Raw genomic sequence first — 23368 nt, 5'->3', positions numbered from 1 at the left:
TCTGCCAGAAAACCAACCCTCCCAGGGCACCCCCTCCTCCAAAAGGAGGGCGACCATGGGCCTACTATCCTTTCCAGAGGGCGCAGATTAATTTTGCTGAGATGCCACCATGTAGGGGTTACAGGTATTTGCTTGTAATAGTATGTCAAATGACGGGGTGGGTAGAGGCGTTTCCATGTAGGAACTGCCAAGCTAAAACTGTTGTTGCTAAATTGTTACAGGAGGTGGTGCCCCGGTTCTCCCTGCCCGAAGTTATAGAGTCCGATCAGGGCTCACATTTCACCTCAGTTATTACACGGGGGCTGGCACAAGCTCTGGGAGTAGAGTGGCATTCACATTGCCCCTGGAGGCCCCAGGCAAGTGGACAGGTTGAAAGAATCAATCGGAGCCTCAAGGAGACTTTAACCAAACTCCAACGAGGGGTGAAGCTCACTTGAGTTGAGGCTCTGCCAATAGCTTTAACGAAGCTTCGAAGGATGCCAAGAAAGGACATAAAATTGTCCCCCTTCGAACTGATGTTTGGGTTCCCGCCTCGGGTACACTGCAGAAGGAGGGAAGAAGTCAAGTGGGAGGTGGGTGATCAGATGCTAAGGGATCAGTTGACTTCTCTACAGTCTGTTCTTTCACAGCTACGAGCTTATTCCGTTCCGTTTCAGAGACTGCCGTTAGATGCACCTATCCATCTCTTCCAGATGGGAGATGAGGTGTTGCTGAAAAAGTGAAATAAGGAAGCTTTAAAGGAAGGGTGGGAGGGGCCTTATTTGGTGGGACCAACCAGCCACTCATGTGTAAAGCTTGTGGGTTCTAGTAAATGGACACATTGCAGCCAGATAAAGCCATTTAAGCGACCCTCGCTTCCTTCTGTCACCTGGAAAGAACAGGAGGACACAGGCAACGGTCCTTTGCTCCCTGGCACCCCTCCGGAAGCTGCCAAGGACACAGGCAAAGAAGCCATCCAGGAGCCACAATCGCCTGTAATATACAAGTCACAACATCTGAGAAAAGCTCGGGTTCGAATTACAAAAAACTTGTAATATAAAGCAAGTATTGTGGGTGGTGTTGGTAATGTTAGTTAAAGAAATATTAACGTAGATGGTGATACCTCAAGGACTTGGGCTTGACAGCTTTAAGATAAAACCCCGAAATGTCACACCAACACCCCTCAGACCACTTCTGGTACAGATCCCTGAGAAAGAGAGGCGTCCCTAGAGAACCAGGTTAGGAATCCCAATAACAGAGGAAACTGATAATGTGTGGTTAGAGTGGATAAAGTATACAGCCAAGTCTTTAAATAAGTCTGACTGTTTTGTTTGTTCCACAGGGAGATCTGTAGCAAAGGTGCTGCCCTTTCCACTGGGATGGGACACTCCTTCCCTCCTCACCTGCATGATCCGTTTGTTCCAACACCCTGATGCATGGGGAGAGGAAGAATGCCAAACCCTCAATAAATTATACCCCCCACTCAAATCAAAGTATCGTGTCAGACCTTCCACAGTCTTCCTGCAAAGAAGAAACCATACCGGATGCATACACCGAAACCTTGCAGACACAGAGGGGCGTATAGGGAACCTGATGAGTAAAGTAAAATGTGTTAATTCCACCCGCTTTAGGAATAATTCCCTTTCAATCCCACGAGCTGATCTCTAGTGGTATTGTGGTGGTCTAGAGTTGTATGAGGTATTGCCCTCCAATTGGTCCGGAGCTTGTGGGTTAGTTCAGTTGGCAGTCCCCTTTTCAACTGCATACCATCCAGCAGAGAAGACTGGCCAACCCCGGCAGAAACGATCAGTAACCCCTTTTGATGATCAAATATATATTGACTCCATAGGAGTACCAAGGGGAGTGCCAGACGAGTTCAAAGGAAGAAATCAAATTTCTGCAAGATTTGAATCTACCCTGTTTTGGTGGGTGACCATTAACAAAAATGTAGATTAGATTAATTACGTTTATTATAATCAACAGAAGTTTATAAACTATACTCGAGATGCTGTAAAAGGATTGGCTGAGCAGCTAGATGCCACCAGCCAAATGGCTTGGGAAAATCGGCGTGTTCTTGATATGATGTTAGCAGAAAAAGGAGGGGTTTGTGTCATGCTAGGTGGATGGTGTTGCACCTTCATCCCTAACAACACTGCCCCAGATGGCACGGTAACAAGGGCTTTGCAGGGCCTCACTGCCTTGTCTGAAGAATTAGCCGAGAATTCAGGGATTAACAACCCCGTGACTGCCTGGTTAGAGAGATGGTTTGGAAAATGGAAACACCTAGCAGCCTCAATCCTTATTTCGCTTGTAGTGATAATAGGAGTTTTAGTGTTATTTAGTTGTTGCATTATCCCCTGCGCTAGAGGCGTATCCCAGCAGTTAATTGAAACCGCTCTGTCAAAACAGATGCTCTTGCTTTATTGTGCTGATAAAGAAACTCCGTTTTAAATGCTTTAAGACGTGAATAAAGACTTAAAGGAGGGAATTGTTAGAAAAAGGAGACTCCATAACCGTTGGCGTCTCAAGTTACGTAAGAGCCCGAGTGGCGGGAAAATATAGGCGGAGCAAAAAGGGAATCATACTGACGCGCTCATGACTAACAGCTTGGTAAGCTGATAGTGACTGTTTATTGGATATTGACTTAGTGAGCTGATGTACTAACTGTTTCATTAGTTACTGGTAAGAACAATAGAAGCGATATGATATAAAGGGCTTTTGCACACGTGTCTCGGGGTCCAGACTGCTCTGCACCCGTTTTGCAAAACGTTCAATAAAATAGTGTTGGATCCACTGCTGCCTGCCTGGCATTCTTTTCTTCTAAACCGAAAGCAAGGACTTTTTATCTAACAACGCCAACAACTCACCTTTGCCAGGTTCACATGACATGACAAGCTGTGGTCGGGGCCTAAATAGGCAATTTGGTGCTTGCGGGTGCCGTGGCTCATCATGGCTTAAATACGCCACAACGATCATGTGAACCTGGTCACTGAGCTTCAACAAAGGGTAATCAACTAGCTGAAATGCAACTGTTAGATTTTAATCAGAAATGCAAACAATCTTGCAAAGAAGTGTTACCATTTAAACCACTGGTGAAGTAGGAACTTCATCAAAGAAAATGAAAGAAGGACCCAGCCTCTAATTATTTCCCTCATTCTCTGACTTCCTATACGCCAATCTGTCACAAACAATAGTAAAACTCAAAAGCCTTGGTATTACCTCATTCCCATGCCGGAAAAAGGAGGATGCATCCATTACCTTGGTGCTCTGTCAGATGAAATCATCGCTCCTACTCTTAAAAAGGTCCCAGAGCTGCGCTCCCCCATATTCCCCCTCCACTACACCACTGCACACGACCACAATGTACTGCTGCTCTTTGGCCATTCATCACCGTGCTGTCCAGCTCAGACTTTCCTTGACAATGGACAGAACTGGGAAATTACTCACTGTTTTCTCAACCATTAGCTCAAGGCCTAATGAAGGACTTTGGACAGCTTCCAGGTCTGACTGGCCCTATTATTAGGCAGAGCAAGGTGGCCACTTCAGGCTGATTTTAGGTGTCATAAAAGGGCAGCATATTTATTCAATTTATAATTGTTTGCAAGTTTACTGCCAAGGAAGGGAAGAGGTGCTTGTGGGATTTTCTACCTCCGGTGTAAAAAACAACTTGGGTGGCCCTCAGGTGTTACGAATCTTGAGTGGGGGGCAGCATTTACTCCTCTGCCTCACACAGCAAGATGTTTTGGGCCAATCCTAATTGCTTCACACTGGTCTCAAAAACAAAGGACAGGGGAAGCCACTTTCTAATTTCAAAATAGTGATCTGGTTCACCCTCACCACACCACATTTTAATCTGATCGGGATGTTTTTAGACATGATACTGGTAATGTTTTCTATGTATGAGGCCCCAAGGATCAGTTTCCAGAACTGAGAAAGAGCTTGGCCAAAGCCCTGGAGAACTACTGCTACTCATGGTTAGCTACACTACCCAGAAAGGACCACAAGTTCATCTTGGTATCCAGGTGCTCATTTAGGCTGTATCCAATGTTAGTCTTACTTAGCATAGGCTCATTCATTTCAATGGGTCTACTCTAAGTAGGACTAGCATTGGATACAACACGATATATGTGGATTTGTGGAATTCAACATTTTTTGACTGTAGGAACAGCTACATCTCCCAAAAGACATGTTATGTTATTCATGTTTTTTTAAAAAGTGGCTTAAAAAAATACTGCCACCTTTATTTTGAAGCAGAACGAGGTGCACCACGCTCCTGATTAGGCTCAGGGCTCCACGTTGGTTTCTGGTTGCTATCTGCCCCCAGAGATGCTGTTTACTGCAGACAGTTCCTTCAGGGGCAAGTAGTGGCGAGAGGAGTGACTTTCAGCAGGAAACTGGCACAGCAGGGCCCAATCTGAGTCAAGACCATGGTGCCAGGTCTGTTTCCGCATGTCAGTTTTTGCTTCAGAAGAAAACTGGCAGCATTAAGCGCACTTAAAAAAATTAAAATACCATAATGCGTAGTTCGGTTTGCCTCAGCAACTATTGTCCTTTAACCACAGCAGCTGATGGGACAAGCCAGGACTTGATTTTAAACCATGTGCCAGGTTACTTTGTGTCACTCAGCTATTTCTATATGTTTCCTACAGAGGGCATCATTTTCCTGTGTGATTTTTATAGAGCTAAAATGAGGTTTTCCATATATTTTGAATAAAACAAAAAAAGGAGGGAGAAAGAACTCTGTAAACTAGAGGCTTGCAATTAGTCCTAGATGGCATTGCATACCACACAAATGACCAAGTACACTGGGAATTCTCCTTGACTCAGTGCTAAATGACCAGGAGTGTTTTTTATCAGCTTATGCTGGTTTGCCAACTGAGGCCCTATCTGGAAAAACAGACCTTGCTTTAACTATCCATGCTCTAGTGACATCCAGGCTGGATTACTATAATGCACTCTGTGTGGGGCTACCTTCAAAGACAGTTCAGAAACTTCAACTGGTACAAAATGCAACCCCTCAGGTAACGGTAGGTGCTAGGTGCTCAGATCATGTGCCCCTATATTTTACCAGCTGTACTGGCAGCCATGCTGGCTGGGGAATGCTGGGAGTTGTAGGCCTTTTCTCTGTCTAAACATGCATAGGATTGTGCTCTAAATCTCTAAACGGTCTGGGTCCAGGTTACTTGAAGGACTGCCTCCATCCGTCCATACCAACTTGGCTGCACTCTGAGATCAACACTGGAGGCCCTGCTTGTGTGCCCATTTGTCAAAGCAATTATGCTGGTGGGCATGAGGGATAGGGTCTTCTTGGTAGTGGCCCCCTGCTCTTCATGTGGAACTCTGTTCCAGATGATGTCCACCAGTCCATCAATAGAGGCCTTCAAGTGGGCCCTAAAGACTTATTTCCCTTGGTCGGTAACTGAGTTAGGACTTTATTGGGTACCACTGTATATATTATCTTTTAACCATTCATTTTGATTGTATTATTGTTTTATCACTGTTTTCTGTGCTTTTAAATTCTGTACACCACCTTATGAACATAGAATCATAGGGTTGGAAGGGGCCTACAAGACCATCAAGTCCAATCCCCTGCTCAGTGCAGAAAGCCTGATTCCCACATGGTCTCCCATCCAAGTACTAACCAGGGCTGACCCTGCTTAGCTTCTGAGATCAGACGAGATCAGGTACATCCAGGTTGCCCTAAAAGGCAGCTAAGACATCATTTAAATAAACAAACTGATAATTTCTCTCCCATGTTCCTCTTAAGCCAGGCTTTCTCAGCCTGGTACCCTCCAGATGTGTTGGACTACAACTCCCAGCATCCCTAAGTCAGCATGATCAACGGCAGGGGATATAGTCCAATATATCACTGGGTTGAGGAAGGCTGTTTTAAAGCACTCATTAGAAGTGGAGTACCTACAGATGCATCAAAATATCCTCTTTTTCTTCCTCATCCGCAAGGCAGACTCAAAATATTGACAGAAGTGTATTTTCTAGGATCAGCTGGTTTTTAAGAGTAGGGGATTACATGAGGTTTTAAAAGCCCCCTTGTTTCTCACTAAAACTAAAATTCTATCACTAAAATTAGACCACTGACTCACTATACAGTCTTACCAAATGACCTGGTTTCCATGTCATGATTACCTATGGGTTGTTAAAACCATGGGTAGTTGCATACGAGTGGGAGTAAACAAGCGTGCTAGCTCCTGCCCACCCACCTGCTCCAGCTGAGTTAAACAACCCAGGGACGGAATATTGATAGTGACGTCAGAACCAAGATTTGTGGATTGCTGTGGGAGATACAACCCAGAGTTGTAACCTGTATTTTCTTCTTGGGTTACAACTCTGCATTGTCTCCCCCAGTGTTCGGGCATCCGTGGGTTGTTTAGTTCTACCTGGCCACAGTCGGAATGATTGGGCAGAAAGAAGCATCTCACTTTATCCTGCTTCGCTCACAAGGCAGGGTAAGAAAACAAACCTGGGTTGTTGTGACTTGTAAACCAGGTCACACAGTCTCCAGAGGAAACCATCACATCACCTGCTAGGCAGCTAGAGCCTTCAGTGAGCGTTTGCAGACTTTTCTTCTCCCATTCCATCTCAAGACTGTAATCATGCAGATGCCATGACTTCAAAATCAAGTCAGCTCTTCTCCCCCCCCATCCTTTCTCTCACCTCTGCTTTTTGTAACATCTTGCCTGATGAAGACATCTGGAGATCTTGAAAGCTTACACATTTCTTGTGATCCATTTTGCTGGCCTAATACAAATATTATACTAATCTTGATTTTAGAATCTCCACATCTGCATGTCTGAACTGTAAGCACTAACTTCCATCTCAAAAATCAAATCCGAAATGTAGACGTTGTGATTTCTGGATGTATGAACATTTGACACTGTACAGATTCAAAGCGGAGAATTTCAGCCACACACTCACTCAGCTTTTCTTTTGATATCTGGCAGGATGCTGCCCACTTCCTCTTACGTGGGACACTGAAACAAAAATATTGCTTAGGCATTGACCCGATAGACTTAGTCACTGATTCATTTTGTAAAAATCCCCAACGACTATCTAACCTTTTAGCCTGCTCCAATTTTATACACCCCATGGAAAAACAAACAGGAGCAAGGACCCTTTAAGACTTAAAGCTTAAGTGATTTAGAGTTTAGTCGACCCGCACACTTCCCTCACTTAAAAAAAAAACACACCTCAGCTTGCAAGGTGAGAAACCCTTCCAGCCACGCATCGGAATGTGTCTAAGGTGAGAAAAAAGGCGAGGAAGAAACTCTGACTCAGCTACCCTGCTCTATCCCTGGTCGTCGGGCTGGCGTCCTGCTTCTTTTCTGATTGGCTGCGAGGAATCTCGCCTCAGCTTTTCATTGGCTCGCCATATTATCTATAAGGGCCGCCTCGCCGCCTTGGCCTGGATTCCGCGCTCAAGGCGACCAGAGAGGCGGGGGAGCCGGGTTGGATTTTTGCTGCGAGAGCTCGGTGGTGCGTTGAGCCGCGCTGAACGTCGCCATGAGGGAGAGGAGAGCTCCTCAGCCGGTGGTGGCCAGATGCAAGCTGGTGCTGGTGGGGGATGTCCACTGTGGGAAGACTGCCATGTTGCAAGTGCTGGCCAGAGACTGCTACCCGGAGGTAAGCGGGGCTCCGCCGGGGTCGGCGTCTCGCTTCGACGGCGGGGGGCAGCTGGGTTGCTTCGGCCTCTCTTGCGTCGGCTTTGCTCTCCCGGCGTTGCATTCTCGCGTGTATCCCATAATATGCATGCTTCTCATCTTCGTTTAAAGGGGGATTTGTCGCCTTCCTTTGGGGGCAGTTTCTTCGGCGAGAGCCCTCCGTCTAGATCAGCCTTCCCCTATCCGGGCGCCCTCCAGACGTGTTCGACTGCAACTCCCGTCGTTTCCAGCGAGGATGGCCGTCCTGGCAGGGAATGATGGGAATTGCAATGCTGCATATCTGGGGGAAGGCTGACCTAGGCAGCGCTCAGGCGGCGACCCGCTTCGCGTTGACGATGCAAGGGAGTCACGTGCCTCCAGGCCATTCATTGGCGCTGCGCCCTCCATCTTCCCGAGCGCTCCAAAGTCTTCAGCTTCTGTGTCGTGGCCAGATGTTCCCGGCCTTCATTCTCGCGCTGCAGGGTTTTGCATGGCAGGGCTTGCTATTTTTTTTAAGGTGTGTGCGTGTTGCTATGGTTTTATCCAGCCTTCCCCTACTCTCCAGCAGGATTTCAACTCCATGTTCCCAGCCAGCATGGCCATTGATAGCTCTGAGTGGGGATTATGGGGATTATAGTCCAACACATCTGGCGAACACTGCATTGGGGGAGGGTAGTTTTATCTACTGCATTGCATGATGAAAGCCAATATGGCCTCTTCTCCCCCTCCCCCCCCCATGGAATTGGCAGAGCTTTGCGCTAAACTGCCTCTGTCAGCCAGCTTCTGATGATAGTTCCAGGTTGTGTGCCGACTTCTATCAGGTGCTACCCCCCATCTTTATTTGAGGGTTGTCGGCCCGGCCTTTTCCTTCACTGCTGGTAATGCACCCCCCCCCCCCGGCCTGTGCTTGGTAGCTCTTCCAGCCCCTGCCCCCTCCACTTTGGGAAGTTCTGCCTAATGACCCTTCTGTGTCTTCTCTCCATCCCAGACTTATGTGCCCACAGTTTTTGAGAACTACACAGCGTGCCTGGAGACAGAGGAGCAACGGGTGGAGCTCAGTCTGTGGGACACATCTGGTGAGGCATCTCTCTATCCTTCTGGACTTGGCACTGTGAAAGACCAACCTGCAGCCGCCCACTGTGCTGCAGTGAAGCAGCATGAGTAGAGGAATAACTTGTAGGACCTACTAGCTGGCTGAATGGGCGATGCATCAGTGTTGGGAATCCCTGGATATGGAGATGATGACATGAGGATTTCTCAATGGCTCAGCGTGTGCTTTGGGAAGAGGGCATCTCGCTAACCTGGTCTGTTCCCCAGGGGGAGGGTGGGAGGAGATTTCCTGATCTATTTGCGGTATGGGGGAATATACTGCAGGTGGGTGTGAATTAAATTCCTTTCCACCCACCTCGCTCTAGCAAGGAGCAGGAAAAGATCTGGTTAGCCAGGATAAATAGCTTGGAAGCAAGTAGGTCTTTGTTTGGAGGTGAGTAGGTGGTGGGGAGAAGGATGTCTTGTGCTGTGGTGCAGCCCTGAGCAGGGGAAAGTGGGACATCTAGCATTGGTACGCAGAGCCGCTGGCTCCTCCAAGGCAGCACTTGGGGAGAGGTGGGGAGAAAACAAGAGCGGAGTGTGGAAGGCAGAGGTTTTAGAGCAGTCAGAGTTGGCATCCTGGCCAAAGGGAACCAAGTCCCTAAAAGGCGACTCGTTTGGGGTTTAAGAACAAAACACCTGTAAGGAAAGAGGTTCCTGTTACAGATCTGAAAGCTGCTTCTTCCCCAGCCCCAGTTGAGAGTGAAAGCCTCTAGTCCCTCAGGGTTGAACTATAAAAATGCAGCAATCTTGTTCTCTTCTCCCCTGCCCCCAATTCCCCCACACCCCTGTTTCTTCCCACATCTCCAGTAGATCCTCTGGGGGACTGTGCATGCCTTCCCCTTGCTTGGTTTTGACTCCATTCTTCCATTTCTCTTCTGGAATGCACAGAGGGAGGAGGTTTGCCCCATTGTGTGTGCGGGGTGGGGGTGGGGAATCCTGGGTCTGGGAGCTCAGTGGACTTTGATAGAGAAATCAGGAGGTGGAAATGCCACTTACAATAAGGGGCTCTTAAAAGTATTGTGTGTGGGGAGGGGGGCAGTGGAGTTACCCTAGCAACTGGGGAGGGGCGACAGCCGCTCCTGTTGCTGTGGCATCCCCTCTTTTGAAGGGGGCCGGAGGTAGGGGTCCCTGGCTACTTCGATCCCCCTTGTTGCCATGGAGATTGTGCTGGTGCAGGGAGCCAGGGGCTGCTTGCTATTCTAGGCACGCAATGTCTGGGCTGCGGAAGCGTTTTGGATGCTGCTATTTCTGATGGCGGGGGGGGGGGGGGGCTCTGTGATCCTATTCCTCTTCATCCACCCCATGTATCTATGCAGCATCTCTCCCCACTCCTTGCATGCATAACATCCCTTGCACATATGCAACCCATTTTTCACTGTGCTTTCTGGCTAAGCATGTTGCTAAGCAACCCACATTCCTCCCCGTATGTTGCATTTTCCTTCCCCACCCCCATCCCTGAAAAATGGGAGCCCTGCACCACCCCATCCCTTCTCAGTATTGCTTGTATGGAGTGGGGAAATGGCCTTGGTTATATAAACCATAGTGAAGCTATTTCCTGGGGAGAATGAATATTAAAATGGGAAGGAGGGAGTATGCAGAGCCCTGCAGAATGCAGTGGGGGCGGCGTGGTGGTGGCTTTGTTGGAAATTATCAAAGGCTTTTACCCTCACTATCCTTTGGGAGTGTACAAAGCCAAACATATGCGTGCACACAAAAGCTTGAGGTGTGCCGAATTAACCCTAAAACAGGGCAGCTTTATCTTAAGCCATGAGAATTGGATGCTCCCTGCTTCCTTTGATTCTTGGTGGAAGGCAGTCTCCTGAGCTGCTTCGTGACCTTCTTACCCACTTCTCTCAGGATCCCCCTACTATGACAATGTGCGCCCCCTGTGCTACAGTGACTCGGACGCTGTCCTGCTCTGCTTTGACGTCAGCCGCCCGGAGACCATGGACAGTGCGCTGAAGAAGGTGAGGCATGTGCTCTTGCACCTCTCCTTGCCCCTTTTATCATCATGCCTGAGCTTTCCGTGGCCATACCGGTTGGTGCGTGGCTTGACAGAGAAAGGCATGGCTGGAGAAGGTGTGGCCCTCCAGCTGTTGTTGGACTGCGAGTCCTATCATTCCTCACCATTGGCTGTGCCAGCTAGGGGTGATGGGAGTTGCAGTCTGACCACAGCTGGAGGGCCACACCTCATCTCTAAGGACAAGGCTACATGGTAAAGGGAAAATAAAGGTTCTTCTTTAGTCAGTGACCCATTATGTACATGGAGGGCTTCCTATCAGATCTCCAATTCCTGAGCATCCTGTGACTAATGAAGACTGCAGCATTGAGGGTGCGGTGCTACAGACCCTCTTAAGACAAGATGGTCAGCTGGGCTCTCATAGGCTGGATGCAGTCCCCCCAGTCTATTTTTCTCTGGTCCCTGGTGACCCTAACACATTTTTGTCATGCTATGGCCCACAGGAAGAACTTTTCCTTAGGTTTTGAGAGGGAGATTCCACACTTCCATGTTACATTTCTTTTTTTGGTGTTGTATATAAATGTACATAGCTGTTAGCAACCCTCTGCCTGTGTGTGTGTGTGTGTGTGTGTGTGTATAGGTAGCATCAACTTTATTTAGGCAGCTGACCATTCCTGAAGGCCATTTTGTGCTGCACAGTATTTGTTTCTCCCCCCATCCCTGACCCCCAGAAGAGTAGCCTTCAAGAATACAGACTACCTTAGAGAATTGTGGAATAATAATTTGGAAGGACATAAAATACAGCCATGCTCCAGGAATTGTACCGAAAGCATTTGAGACACAAAATGAATGCTGTGTTTTGCCTTCTGTTTCCCCCAGAGCTGAAAGTAAATTGCCCGATCATCTAGCAGCTACTCCCTCAGAGAGAGCTCCCTAAACAAATACATTTCCTGCCTACTGTTAAAGGCTTCCAATTATTACTATGGAGCCTAATATTTCTAGGAATTATGCAAACTATAGAAATGGGCACTGCTTTTCTTACCCCACCTGCCTTTCCAGGTCTCTAATCAATCCTCCATTGATAAAAGATTCTGCAGCATCCCTAAACTCCAGTGTTCATCAGCCTAACTGATTATGATAGTAATAATGATAGCATAATACAAATAACAATTTTTAAAAGGGGGCTATATCCAACTGTGATTATCTGCTGATAGAAGAGCATTTGTCAGCAATATGAATTTCTCCAGCCCCCTGTGCTCCCCAGAATCTCTTCTCCACCCCCTCACAAAGCAGATTTCAGGGAGGCTGCAGTGGGGAGAGAAAGTTCCATTGTGTGAGTGAAAATCCACTTGCACAACATTGGATGTTGCCCAATAAACACTGCCTCATTTGAGCCTTGGATTTAGAACAGTCTGTGTTCATAGTCCCTGCAGGTCTTGAGCATCCCTGGAATTCTAAATTGACGTGGAAAGCTTTGTAAGCTGGCATCCCCTGGAGTGATTCTGCGCTAAGATGGCAATGTAAACAGCCCTGTAGTAGTCCCAGTAACTGTGAGCCCTAGGACAGAAATTCGTGGCTAGAGCCGAATGGATTCTGTGGTGTAGGGTGGGACAAACATTTCACAAAGCAAGAAGCAGATGCACAGATCTGGAGAAGACCATTGCCGGAGGGGTATGGGATGGCTTCCCAGCCTTTGTTCAGGAAAACCTGAACGAATCACTTTGGGGGTACACAAGCTGATAGCTAGCACTGCAGGTAGTGTTAGCTTGTCCTCTGTTAATAACTGCTTGTTAACTTTTCATAACGAGAGCCCCTGCCTGTCAGATTCAGGGGAAGGGAGAAGGACTTTGGGTTGGATCCAGATTTCCACTGGATCAACGGCACTGCTTGAAGTAGACTTCCCCGCCCCACTCCTTCCCGAAGCAGTCCTTCCACCCTGCTGAAAATGCTGCGCAGAAAGTCAAGGGACCCTGCTGAATAGGGTGAGCTGTGCGGGGAGGGAGAATCCCCCCAAATCAGGTGGAGGGACCTTCCAAGAATGGAGCCCATTCTCTTGCAGAACGTTGCTTCCTCTTGCGGAAAGCAGATCCTAGACCCTTTAAGTCTCGTAGATATGTTTGCTCTAGGGTATGGCTATGCAAATAACCCAAGCCAAATTACCTGTGAAGGTATGATCCTCCAAATTCTCTTCTAGTAGTAATTGAAATCTGCCTCTAGCCATGATCGGCCCTGGTGTTCCAGCATCTGAGGCCACCTCCACATTCTTACTTTTGCAAAGGATTCTTGTCATCTGTAACTTGGCTCAGGATTAGAATTGTTGAGGGTAAGGAGGATATAGAAGTTTCTTCCTAGTGCATCTAGTGTTTCTGTGGAGTTGACAGAGCTTGAATTTTTCATACAGAACTCCTAGCATATTAAAAACAAGCTCCACAACTAATGTAGGGGTGGTAGAAAGGAGGCAGCAGTGTTGCCAAGTTTGCATTTCTCCTGTTTGCGCTGCAACTTTTTAACAGTGCCCAGAAGGGCAGTGGTATATAATATGCATTGTGGTGGTCTGCCAACTTCTCAACATGGGATATATGCTCTGAGGCTTGGAACATTTGGGGTTCAACTCATCTCCAATATGTTTCCTCCCAATCCAGTGGAAGACGGAAATCTTGGATTACTGTCCCAGCACCCGGGTGTTACTTATTGGCTGCAAGATAGACCTGCGCACTGACCTCAGCACCCTGATGGAGCTGTCCCACCAAAAGCAAGCCCCTGTCTCTTATGAACAGGTAAGCCCATCCACAGTCCTGGTCTGGACCTCTAATCTGTCCTGAGATTCTTCCTCCTGGCCTGGACCCCTTTTTGATATCGCCAGCAAATCTCCTGTTTTAGGGATTCCTTGCACCTGCAATTCTTATGGTGTGAACTATTAAATTCCAAATTCCCACTTCAGGCTCCAATTCTTAAGGGGAAAATCGTATATAAGTGTGCTATTAAATCCATAAAAACTACCTTACAAGCTGACATCAGCACTGTATAAAACTGAAAGGCCCTCTGATTATATCCTTTCAAAACAATTCTAAATTATTGGACAGCTTGCTTTCAAAGTCATAAGACTGGAATAACACTCCACTTGCGTAATATTCCAGCTTCAACAACCTCTTTCAATCCAGTGGGGTTATACCCAGCAAGCACTCCCTGCCCCCCAACTGTCTGCAAAAGCTTACCCCTGCTAATAAATTAGCCTTGATGAGAGGTATTTTGGATAGCTGAATCGTGCTGGGGAATTTTGGATTCAATAGACTTGTATGCACCCATAGAACGTTGCCATCTTGTGCATTCAGGTATTACCCTATGGTTGGAGCTGTTCTGGGATGAGTGAGCCTGGGGTGAACATGCTCCCTTTACTGGGATGTCATGGCCAAACCAGTGCTGCACAGCGCATCTGACATGGGCAGCTGTGCCTTAGATGTGTAACAGACCCACAGCTGGGGGCATAGTGCACAGTTGCAGCTAAAATACAGCTCAGCTGCCCTAAAGCTTCTTGTTATTTTAGTGTTCAACCAGAAGCTTGAGGGATCTCCCTGGGGAAGGGGGACGCATGGGGCAGGGCAAGATCAGGAGAGTGTTTAGAATGTGGTGGGGTTGAGCTGAAACAACTAGAACCCATTGAGCTAGTTCGCACCATCACAGTGGGTTAAACAAGCCACGGCGCATGCTGGGCACTATTTGCCTAATCACCCATCTGGATGCAGCTTGTTGTGTTGTCTGAACCCAGGCGGCATGGTTTGTTGGAGGAGGAAACAACCCTCAAATGACCCAACCACAGCCCATGGGTTATTTGAGGGTTGTTTCCCCCTTCAACAAGTCATGGTGCCTAGGTCTGGATGATGCGGCAAGCCGCACCTGGGCAAGTGATTGGGGAAATGGTGGCTGGCACTGTGGCTTGTTTAATGTATGTTGGGTGATGGTGCGAACCAGGTTATTGTCTGACCATAAAACACCTTCTACAGTTCATGAAGATGATGAGAGAAAATGTGAATACCATGCATTTCCCCCACAATCCCATTTGGCCAGTCTTGATGTCTGCTGTGCAGAGACCATGTTAGTCTTCCTAACTGTGGCAGTTGTGGCCGCTTCTCTATGAAGTAACAGCCACGTATCCTGTTCTGAATTGCCAGGAATTTTTAGAGGACTCAGATGGACAGCAAGAAAGCTGCTGTTTCACAGAAAGTGGGTGAGGTGTGGGTCTTAACTCTTGGAGGATTTAGGAGAGCAGTTTATTCCAGCTGTGGCAGAGCACTGACATGGGAAGGTGCCATTCAAACACTTATTCCACATGCTTATCCCTCTGTTGCCACTAAACGTCATGCCACGGCGCCTCTGGAGTTCGGATGTGCTTAAAGAGCCCTTAATGCAGAGGTAGGCAACCTGGTGCCCTCTGGGTGTTTCAGACTCCAACTCCCATCAGCCCCAGGCAGCATGGCCAATGGTCAGGGGTTCTGGGAGCTGTAGTCCAAAACTTCTGGAGGGCCCCAGATTGCCTACGCCTGCCTTGGTGCCTTGGTCCTCAAAGCCTCCTAATGGGCACTTCCGGACTGGGGTGCTAGTCCTGTTCGATGGCTGGACCAGCGCCAACAGGGTGGTTCTTAGATCTTCTCTCTTCCCCTTTGCAGGGTTGTGCCGTGGCTAAGCAGCTTGGAGCAGAAACCTACCTGGAGTGTTCAGCCTTCACCTCGGAGAAGAGTGTCCACAGCATCTTCCGGACAGCAGCATCCCTCTGCCTCAGCAAGTCTGGCCCCCAGCTGCCCAAGAGCCCAGCCCGAAGCTTCCCCAAGAGACTGCTCCACCTGCCCAGCCGATCTGAGCTCATCTCCTCCACTTTCAAGAAGGAAAAAGCAAAGAGTTGCTCTGTCATGTGAAGGGCTGCCCGCTTCTGGGAGCAGGGGGTGGTGGTGGTGGAACCATTGTGGACTCCGGGCCCTCCAGTTCGCCCTTCTGGGGTGGGATGTAGGGGGGTGCTGGTGGGTTCCCATGGGCCAGGCCTGGAGAATCCGGAAGGGTTCAATGCCCCACTCTCCCTGGCTTGAGCAGGCCTGTCATCCCTGCTGCATCGCAGTGCTTCCCTCCATGCAGCCGCAGCGTATGCTTCCAGATGGACATGAGGGGGGATCAGAATGTGGCTGGACTGAGAGAGTAACAGTTGTCCTGCTCTGGAAGGCCTTTGGGGCTTGGCATAGTAACATCATGGACAGGAGTGGCTCCCATGGCTGTTCCACGTATTTGAAGGATTCAAAAGAGTTTCCCCCTTCCAATGCACAGTTAATATCTTTGTTTGGCCCTGACCATCTTCTCCATCTGCTGCTTGTCTCGTTGCCTGTCTGAAGCAGGCCAATTGCAGACACCTCCTCCCCGCCCCATACGCCTGTGCCCTTCCCTTGACTCCCCTCCCTTCCTCTAGGACAGAGGTGTCTGGGCATCTTCCCCTTCTCTCTCTGTAGGTGGAGGTGGGAAGGGCAGAAGGGAGTGACTGGTTTATGGACATTGTCTCTGTGTATGTGAGAAGGAAAGGAAATATGGGGGGGATCTTAAATGTTCAGTGTTATTAAAAGAAAGCTTATTTATTAATGAAGATATAATGCAGATTAACAGCCTCGTCCAAAGGGCTTTTTTATTTGTTGGTACCTCTTGGGCTTTCCCAGTAGTGGAGAAAATGGCGGAGAACTTGGCTAGCACACTGCTGCTATCCTGACAGTACTGAAGCTCTACTCAGTTTCTGGGAAAATGCCTCCTTCTGCACAAAGTCTCATATGCCTGCCTTCCTTTCACATCAGAGCAGCAGTAGAGCACAGATGAAGCACAGCTTCGGAATGTGAGAGGGCTTCTCGGGCCAGTCCCTCGTAGTGTGCCAATTATGTATCTATGGCTGTGGATATAGTCACGTTGGCCATAGGGCCATAGTGCCAGATCATCTCTTCTCAATGGATCCACATCCTATCTCTGTCTCCCCTATTAATGACAGTTGTTGGGACAGGTTCAGTGGTTGGATATTAAGGGCAAGCTGCAAATAGCTAAGCTCTGTTGTCTGTTCAAGATTTATTTCAAATATACATACGCATGTGTTGCTAGAGAGGTGGTTTTCAAGCTTCCTAATTTTAGGGGATGAGTACCCAGCTTGCTGGGGGAAAGGTAGTCACGACTGGGGAAGGCAATGGCAAACCACCCCACTATAGTCTGCCATGAAAACGCCAGCAAAAGTGGCGTCCCTCTAGGGGTCAGTAATGACCCAGTGTTTGCACAGGAGGAACCTTTCCTTTCACGCTGGTGTCTGCTACTGTGCCCTTGTCCATTGTAGTAGATTCTGGGGTATGTTTTAGAGTGCTTGGTCAGCTGGCCAAACCTATTTCTTTGCCCTGCTTTTTATTTATTATTTATTAAATTTATTAATCGCCCATCTGGCTGGTCACCCAGCCACTCTGGGCAATGTACAACATACAATAAAACAGTTTAAAACAATAAAATTCTACAATAAAAACATTTTCTAAAATACCCTAACCCACCTCAAATGCCTGCCTGAACAACCGCGTTTTTAATGCACGACGGAAGCTCATTAAAGAACGGAAGAGTGCATCTTAGAACATACCTGGTGCTTTGCTGCAACTGAATTACAAGAGTAAGAAAGGTAAGGAAGCTGCCTTTCTAGGGCAGCTTGTCTACCACTACTGATCTTCTGGATTTGGGGATGCTAAGGTTCCTGCAGCAATTTGACTCCTATTGCCCTTGGTCAGGAAACAGGCAAATCCCCCAATAAATGTTTGGTGGCAAAGCATAGTAGGAAGAGTAGGCTAGAGAAGCCTTCCCCAACCAGTTGCCTTCTGGGTGTTTTGGACTATAGCTCCCATCAGCCCCAGCTAGCATGGTCAAAGACCAGGAATGCTGGGAGTTGTAGTCCAAAACATCTGAAGGGCACTGGGTTGGGGTAGGCGACGAGTGCAACTAAATACCTTTTCTGCCTAAATGGCACATTTATCTAGCCGAGCTAATGTAAGATGGTACAGGAAGACAAAACACCTGCCCTGTAGTAATGCATGAACAAGTCAAAGCTGCTGCTATCTGCTTGGGCAGCGGGAGCCATGGTTCACTTTGAAGCATCAGCTTCTCTACCAGTGACATCTTAACTTCAGCGCTTGCACAGAGAGCTTCTATGTGACAATGACACTAAAAGGCACAACTCCTCCCTTCTACATAGCTAAGCCGCCAAGCTGGTATGCAGCGAAGAGCTGGCACTTGTCTCCTGCTTACATCAGCATTTTTCTTCAATAGTTGGCCTACACTGCAAGAGGTCTTATCATGAACTGGCCCTGAATTCTGCATCCTTTTGTCATGTCCAAATTATGTTGCCAAAATGTGTAATGGAAGTTCAATACTACCCTACTTAATATAAGTAGGGTAGAATGCTTTGGCCAAAAGAAGCTAATCCATCCTTCCCCAACCTGTTGCATTCCATATGTTTTAAACTGCAATGCCTATTGTCCCTGACCGTTGGCCCTGTTGGTTGGGGTTGATGGGTGTTGTAGTCCAAAACATCCAGAAGGCACCTGGTTGGGGAAGTTGGAGTCAAATGATGCTCCAGCTATTCTATGGCCTGAGCCAGAAGTTGGCTCCTTCCCTGAACCTGGTCTCTGAAACCTAGCAACTACCTGATCTTGTTGCTTGAATATAACTCCAGAGTGCTTGATAGTATGAGGGTGGCTATTTTACAGACAGTGTTACATCTATACTTTGCGATCTTAGTGTTACTGCATGGCTGTGCTGGTGTAGCTGTGAGCCCTACCAGACTTCTGAATGTCAGTTTTCCTAATAAAAAGTGGAAGTGCCCTACTCCTCATGATGGAGATGAACTCCAGCCAGCCGCTGTCTGTTTAAAGGGTGATGGGAACTGGGATCGAGCTCTTACACTTATTCCCTCCTCCAAGTGCCAAGCCTGATTTCACCTTTCCCTCTCTGCTCCCCTGAATCCGTTTTTCCTTTTCTTTCTGCTAGCACACTTCATCTGCGGTTAGGACAGATTACCTAACCAATAGAGGTACACTTGAATAAGCTTGTTGCATCTACAGACTTGTGTCTAGTAAATAAAAATTGTGCTTTATTTGATGAGATCATTACTTAATATTTACATATTTTCATTTAGAGCAAGCTTTTAACAAGGTGGCTTTCTAGGTTGCTGAATCATGAAGGTTCTGTAACAACTGAAATCTGTTAACTGGTGGGAAAAGTCACATATCCCCTCGAGCAGGGATGGCATAGATCTTCCCCTTAGAAGGAGGTGAAAGAGGGGAGGAAGTGAGATTTGCACACCACCCCTGTTGACCCAAAATTCTATTCTTAAACATATGTTGTAACCAGGCAGTACTGTGTGCTGTGTTGGACTTTACTCCCTGAGTAAATAAGTTTCAGCTATCACATCCGGCCTACTAATTATGTAGCTGTGGGCTGGGTTTGCAGTAGCCAAAACTATGTCATGGAACAAGGACTCACGATAACAGCTTCCATGGGTGTGCCCCATTCATGATTTAGGGACTGGTGGGTGGAATGTCTTCTGTTGCCAGCAGGGCTGGCCCTACCATTAGGTAGAGTGAGGTGGCCACCTCTGGCAGCAAATGGTGAGAGCTGGAAAGCAGCAGTGAGGTACTAAAGGGCAGAGCTCTGCCTGCCTGCCCTGCACCCCGCAAGCTAGCCTGCTGCCCTCTGGAGCAGTGGAGGATATTGTGCTATTACTGATGTTGAAGTGTGGGCAACTGGACCCCCAGCATGAAATGGGGGGGGAGGCACCATCTCCTTCTTTGCCTCAGGCAGCAAAATGTCTTGGCCCAGCCCTGGTTGCCAGCTAAGGCAGAAGGGCCCTGAGTGACGGTGTGGGCTTTTGGAGTGCCTCCTTGATGTGGGCTTAAACCATCAGTTGAAAGTATAGAGAGTGCTGCAGATGTGAGGAGGAAGTAATATAAAAAGCTGGTGGCTGCTGCCTATGGCTCTACCAAGCAGCCTAAGCCAGACATGGTTCTCTGACAGCGTATCAGTCTAAAAACATTTCTCAATATTCCATCCCATTCTCTTAACATTTGATTCCATACCAGAATGACCAAGGAACAGAACCCAGAATGTGGCTATGCGGATGAAGGGGTGAGGCTATGCAAATATACAGCTTGATTCTTAGTGGCTGCACTGGAGTTAATGTGGGATGAGGACCAGATTTGGTTTCTGCCAGTGTTCATGGGGAAGGTCGGGGGGAGCTCCTCTACTTATCTTTTGCAATTGCTGCCTTAGGTTCTATTTTTAGGAGGTGAGGGGAATATAATCTAGTGAAAATTAAGGATAGTTGGGGTGTGGCATAAGAATTTAATTAGGGGTGCAGTCTTATGCGTGTTTCGACAGAAAAAATCCTACAGCTCCCAGCATTCCCCAGCCTCATACTGGGAGTTGTAGGACTAATTTTTCTATCTAAACATGCATAGGATTGCATCTTCAAGCTCTCTGCCTGTGCACACATGATTTGAACACTGGGTTCCACCTAAATGGTGTCACGAGGTCCACCCCTTTCCTTTCTCCTATATACATGAATGGACACTTAGTCATTCCTATGGGGGAAAGTTAAGTGCTGTACTGGCAACAGTCGTGGGAGGGCAAAAATGTGTCTTCCTCTCATATACTGGGCATCCTAGCCCTTTGTAACTGGGGTCCCACAGTGGTGCAATGCGTGCCTCAGATGCATTGTAGTCCCTCCTGTACCATAATTACTGGCAATATACAGCCCTCCTTCCTCATGTACAAATGGAGGGACTATAGCTCTGTAGCAGAGCACCTGGTATGCAAGCAGATGGTTCAGTCCCTGCTGTCTCCAGTTAAAAGGACCAGGAAGCAAGTGAGGGAAAAACCTCCTCTGCCTGACTGGGGAGCCATTGTGAGTCAGAACAGACAATACACAAGAACATGAGAGTAGGGCAATCTACATTACAACTTTAAACTGGTTTCAAACCGGTTTATCTAAAGGGATCCTGCACTTTCATGAGGGTACTGAGAATTCTTTGCTAGAGACCCCTGTCCCCTGCCCAAGCGGCCCCTCTTCCTAGAGCTACAATTCCCAGAATTCCTGTATTTGGTAGCCGTAATTGCTAAAAACAGGTTTGAAACCAGTTTAAAGTTGTAATGTAGATTGCCCCATTATCTAATCCAGCATCCGGTTCTCACAGTAGCCACCCAGATGCCTATGGGAAGGAAATAAGCAGGCCATGAATGCAATCACACCCTCCCGCTCATGTTCCCCAGCAACTGGTGCTTAGAGACATACTGCCTCTAATACTGGATCCTCTGTGAATTTTGCTAATCCCCCTTTAAAGCTGTCCAAGTTGGCAACCATCACTACATCTTGTGGTAGTGGATCCCACAGTTTGACTATGCACTATATGAAGGGCTTTCTTTTGTCTGTCCTGAATTTCCCACCATTCCTCTTCCCAGGTTTTATTATTATGAATGAGGAAGGGAAACCTCTCCCTAACCATGTCTCCATTCTATGCCACATTTTATTCACCTTTATCATGTCACCCCTTACTCATCTTTTCCCCCCCTAAGCTAAAGAGCTCCAAGCATTGTAATCTTTCCTGATAGGGGACTTGTTCCAGCCTATTGATCATTTTGGTTGCCCTTTTCTGTACCTTCTCCAGCTCTACAATATCATTTTTGAGGTGCAGTGACCAAAGCTGTAGACAGTATTCCCAGTATGGCTGCACCATAGATTTGTATAAAGACATCATGATATTAACATTATGATATGAGTTAGATGAACAAATCTCACCTGGTATAAGGGAGGTTTCTGTACATGCATTGCCCATCACAGTGATACCACATTCAACATATACATAAGTAGAAAACTGCTCAGCAAGTCCAATGCTGTCATTTAATTTCAAAAGAGGATGCTTCTCAGAAACAGGAGACATTAGTCAAGAAGAAGTTGGAAAGATGAGTGAAGAGAGTCAAATCCCTCCAAAATGCTTGGAAGTTATTTAACATCATGAGAACAGAAACTACGGTGGAGTATATACATGGATTAGGAAAGGGGACGCCAGTGTGGTTAATGAGCAGAGTCAACGAAGCTACAAAAGGCCACAAAGCTTTCTTCAGAAAAATAAGCAATGAGGAAAGGAAGGAGCACAAACTCAGGCAGTAGAAATGTAAGTTGTCAGGCAAGCAATGTTTTTTTTTTTTAAAGCACGACTATAATCCTGAAAGTACAAAGAACAAGAACCAAAAAAAAATTTTCAGTAATAGGAGTAGTCTTGGCCTAATTATCCACATCCAAAATTGGGAGGGCAGAGTAAAGGTCCCCCTGCCCAACAGCTGCCCACATTTCCCTTGGCAGATCCACCTCACGCTTGAGTACCGGAAATGGTTTTAACCACAACTTTGATTCATTTAAATAAAATGAGCATTCTTGCATCCTGCATATGTGGAGGTACATAGAGATAGAATGTGTCTCCTCATGGCTTACCACGGTTCTGATGCAGAGCTGGAGGGGCCCCTAGCCAGAGCCGTGGGACTGATGCAAGGTGAATTTTCTTCAGGGGCCTTGTCTTGTTTTGTTTTGGGGAGGGATAGCATATTTTTCTAGTTTGCTTCCAGACATCAGCTCTCCCTAGTGTTGGCTTTGTAACATGCATACATACCAAAATCAGCATGCAGGACACCTGAAATCCACAGGAGGACAAAGCCCACCCCTGTGCTAGTGCAGTCATCTCCAAACACAACATTACTCTCCTGGCTAGCTATCAGAATTGTAAGATACAAGATCAGGTGGGGGAGATTCCAGTTTTTTCCCATTAGCACTTTTGATCAGCTATCAAAGTACACATATGTGCGTGAAGGAGTCTTGAGAGGCTAAGGGAGCAATCCTATGCATGTTTAGACAGAAAAGTGTCCTACAACTCCCAGCATGCCCCAGCCAGCTATAGGCATGTGAGTTGTAGGATACTTTTCTGTCTAAACATGCATAGGATTGCACCCTCAGCTGAACTGAGCATGCGCAGAGAGCTTTTCTATAATCCCACACACCGATGTGGCTCAGAAGCAGGTCTCCCAGGTAAGAAGCTTTGGCTTCCAGGCAGAATTAAGCCCTGGCATGTCTCTTTTCAGATATCTCCACAGTCAGCAGGAGTCACAGTCAAGACAACTTCTATGGGCTTCTTCACTCGGAGCTTTTATCCTGCTACTGAGATTGGTTACTCACAGACGTTTGCAGATGCTTTAGATGACGTTGTTAACCTCCAGGGTGTCTCCCGCACTAAATGACCTTTATTCTGTTTTTTAAAAGATCAGAGATAATAAGCATCACTACACCAGCCTAAAATCCAACATTTAAAATGGGGCTTTCTGCTTCCATTTTAAATGCAGGATCACTCCCTTTGCATGTGCTTCCTTTCCCCCCTTATCTGAGTCTTCCATATGTTACATTATATAGCCACTAGATGGTGCTGTTGTCTAACACCTCTTATTGTTAGTTTTCCTCTTTTTAGGAGCAGAACTCAAGCACTGTAATTTGATACCTCATTATCTCCAAACTTTTGAAAAATGGAATAAAGGTCATTTACTGCGGAAGAGACCCTGGAGGTTGATGATGAAATGTCCCCGTGAAGAAGCCCAATGA

General features: G+C 47.3%; 1 protein-coding gene across 1 annotated transcript; it reads left to right on the top strand.

Annotated features, from left to right (window-relative positions):
* The first annotated feature begins 7391 nt into the window (after positions 1–7391).
* Positions 7392–17299, top strand: RND1 (Rho family GTPase 1). The gene is made up of 5 exons (XM_084836992.1): positions 7392–7617; positions 8623–8710; positions 10584–10693; positions 13329–13463; positions 15351–17299. The coding sequence occupies exons 1-5, from the start codon at positions 7498–7500 to the stop codon at positions 15594–15596; spliced, it is 699 nt and encodes a 232-aa protein (XP_084693118.1). The 5' UTR covers positions 7392–7497; the 3' UTR covers positions 15597–17299.
* The last annotated feature ends 6069 nt before the right edge of the window (positions 17300–23368 follow it).

Source organism: Heloderma suspectum, chromosome 2 (assembly GCF_057233095.1).
Source record: "Heloderma suspectum isolate Gila_16-S chromosome 2, 16-S_ref, whole genome shotgun sequence".
Taxonomy (NCBI): Eukaryota; Metazoa; Chordata; class Lepidosauria; order Squamata; family Helodermatidae; genus Heloderma; species Heloderma suspectum.
This window is presented reverse-complemented; position numbering and strand designations above follow the sequence as displayed.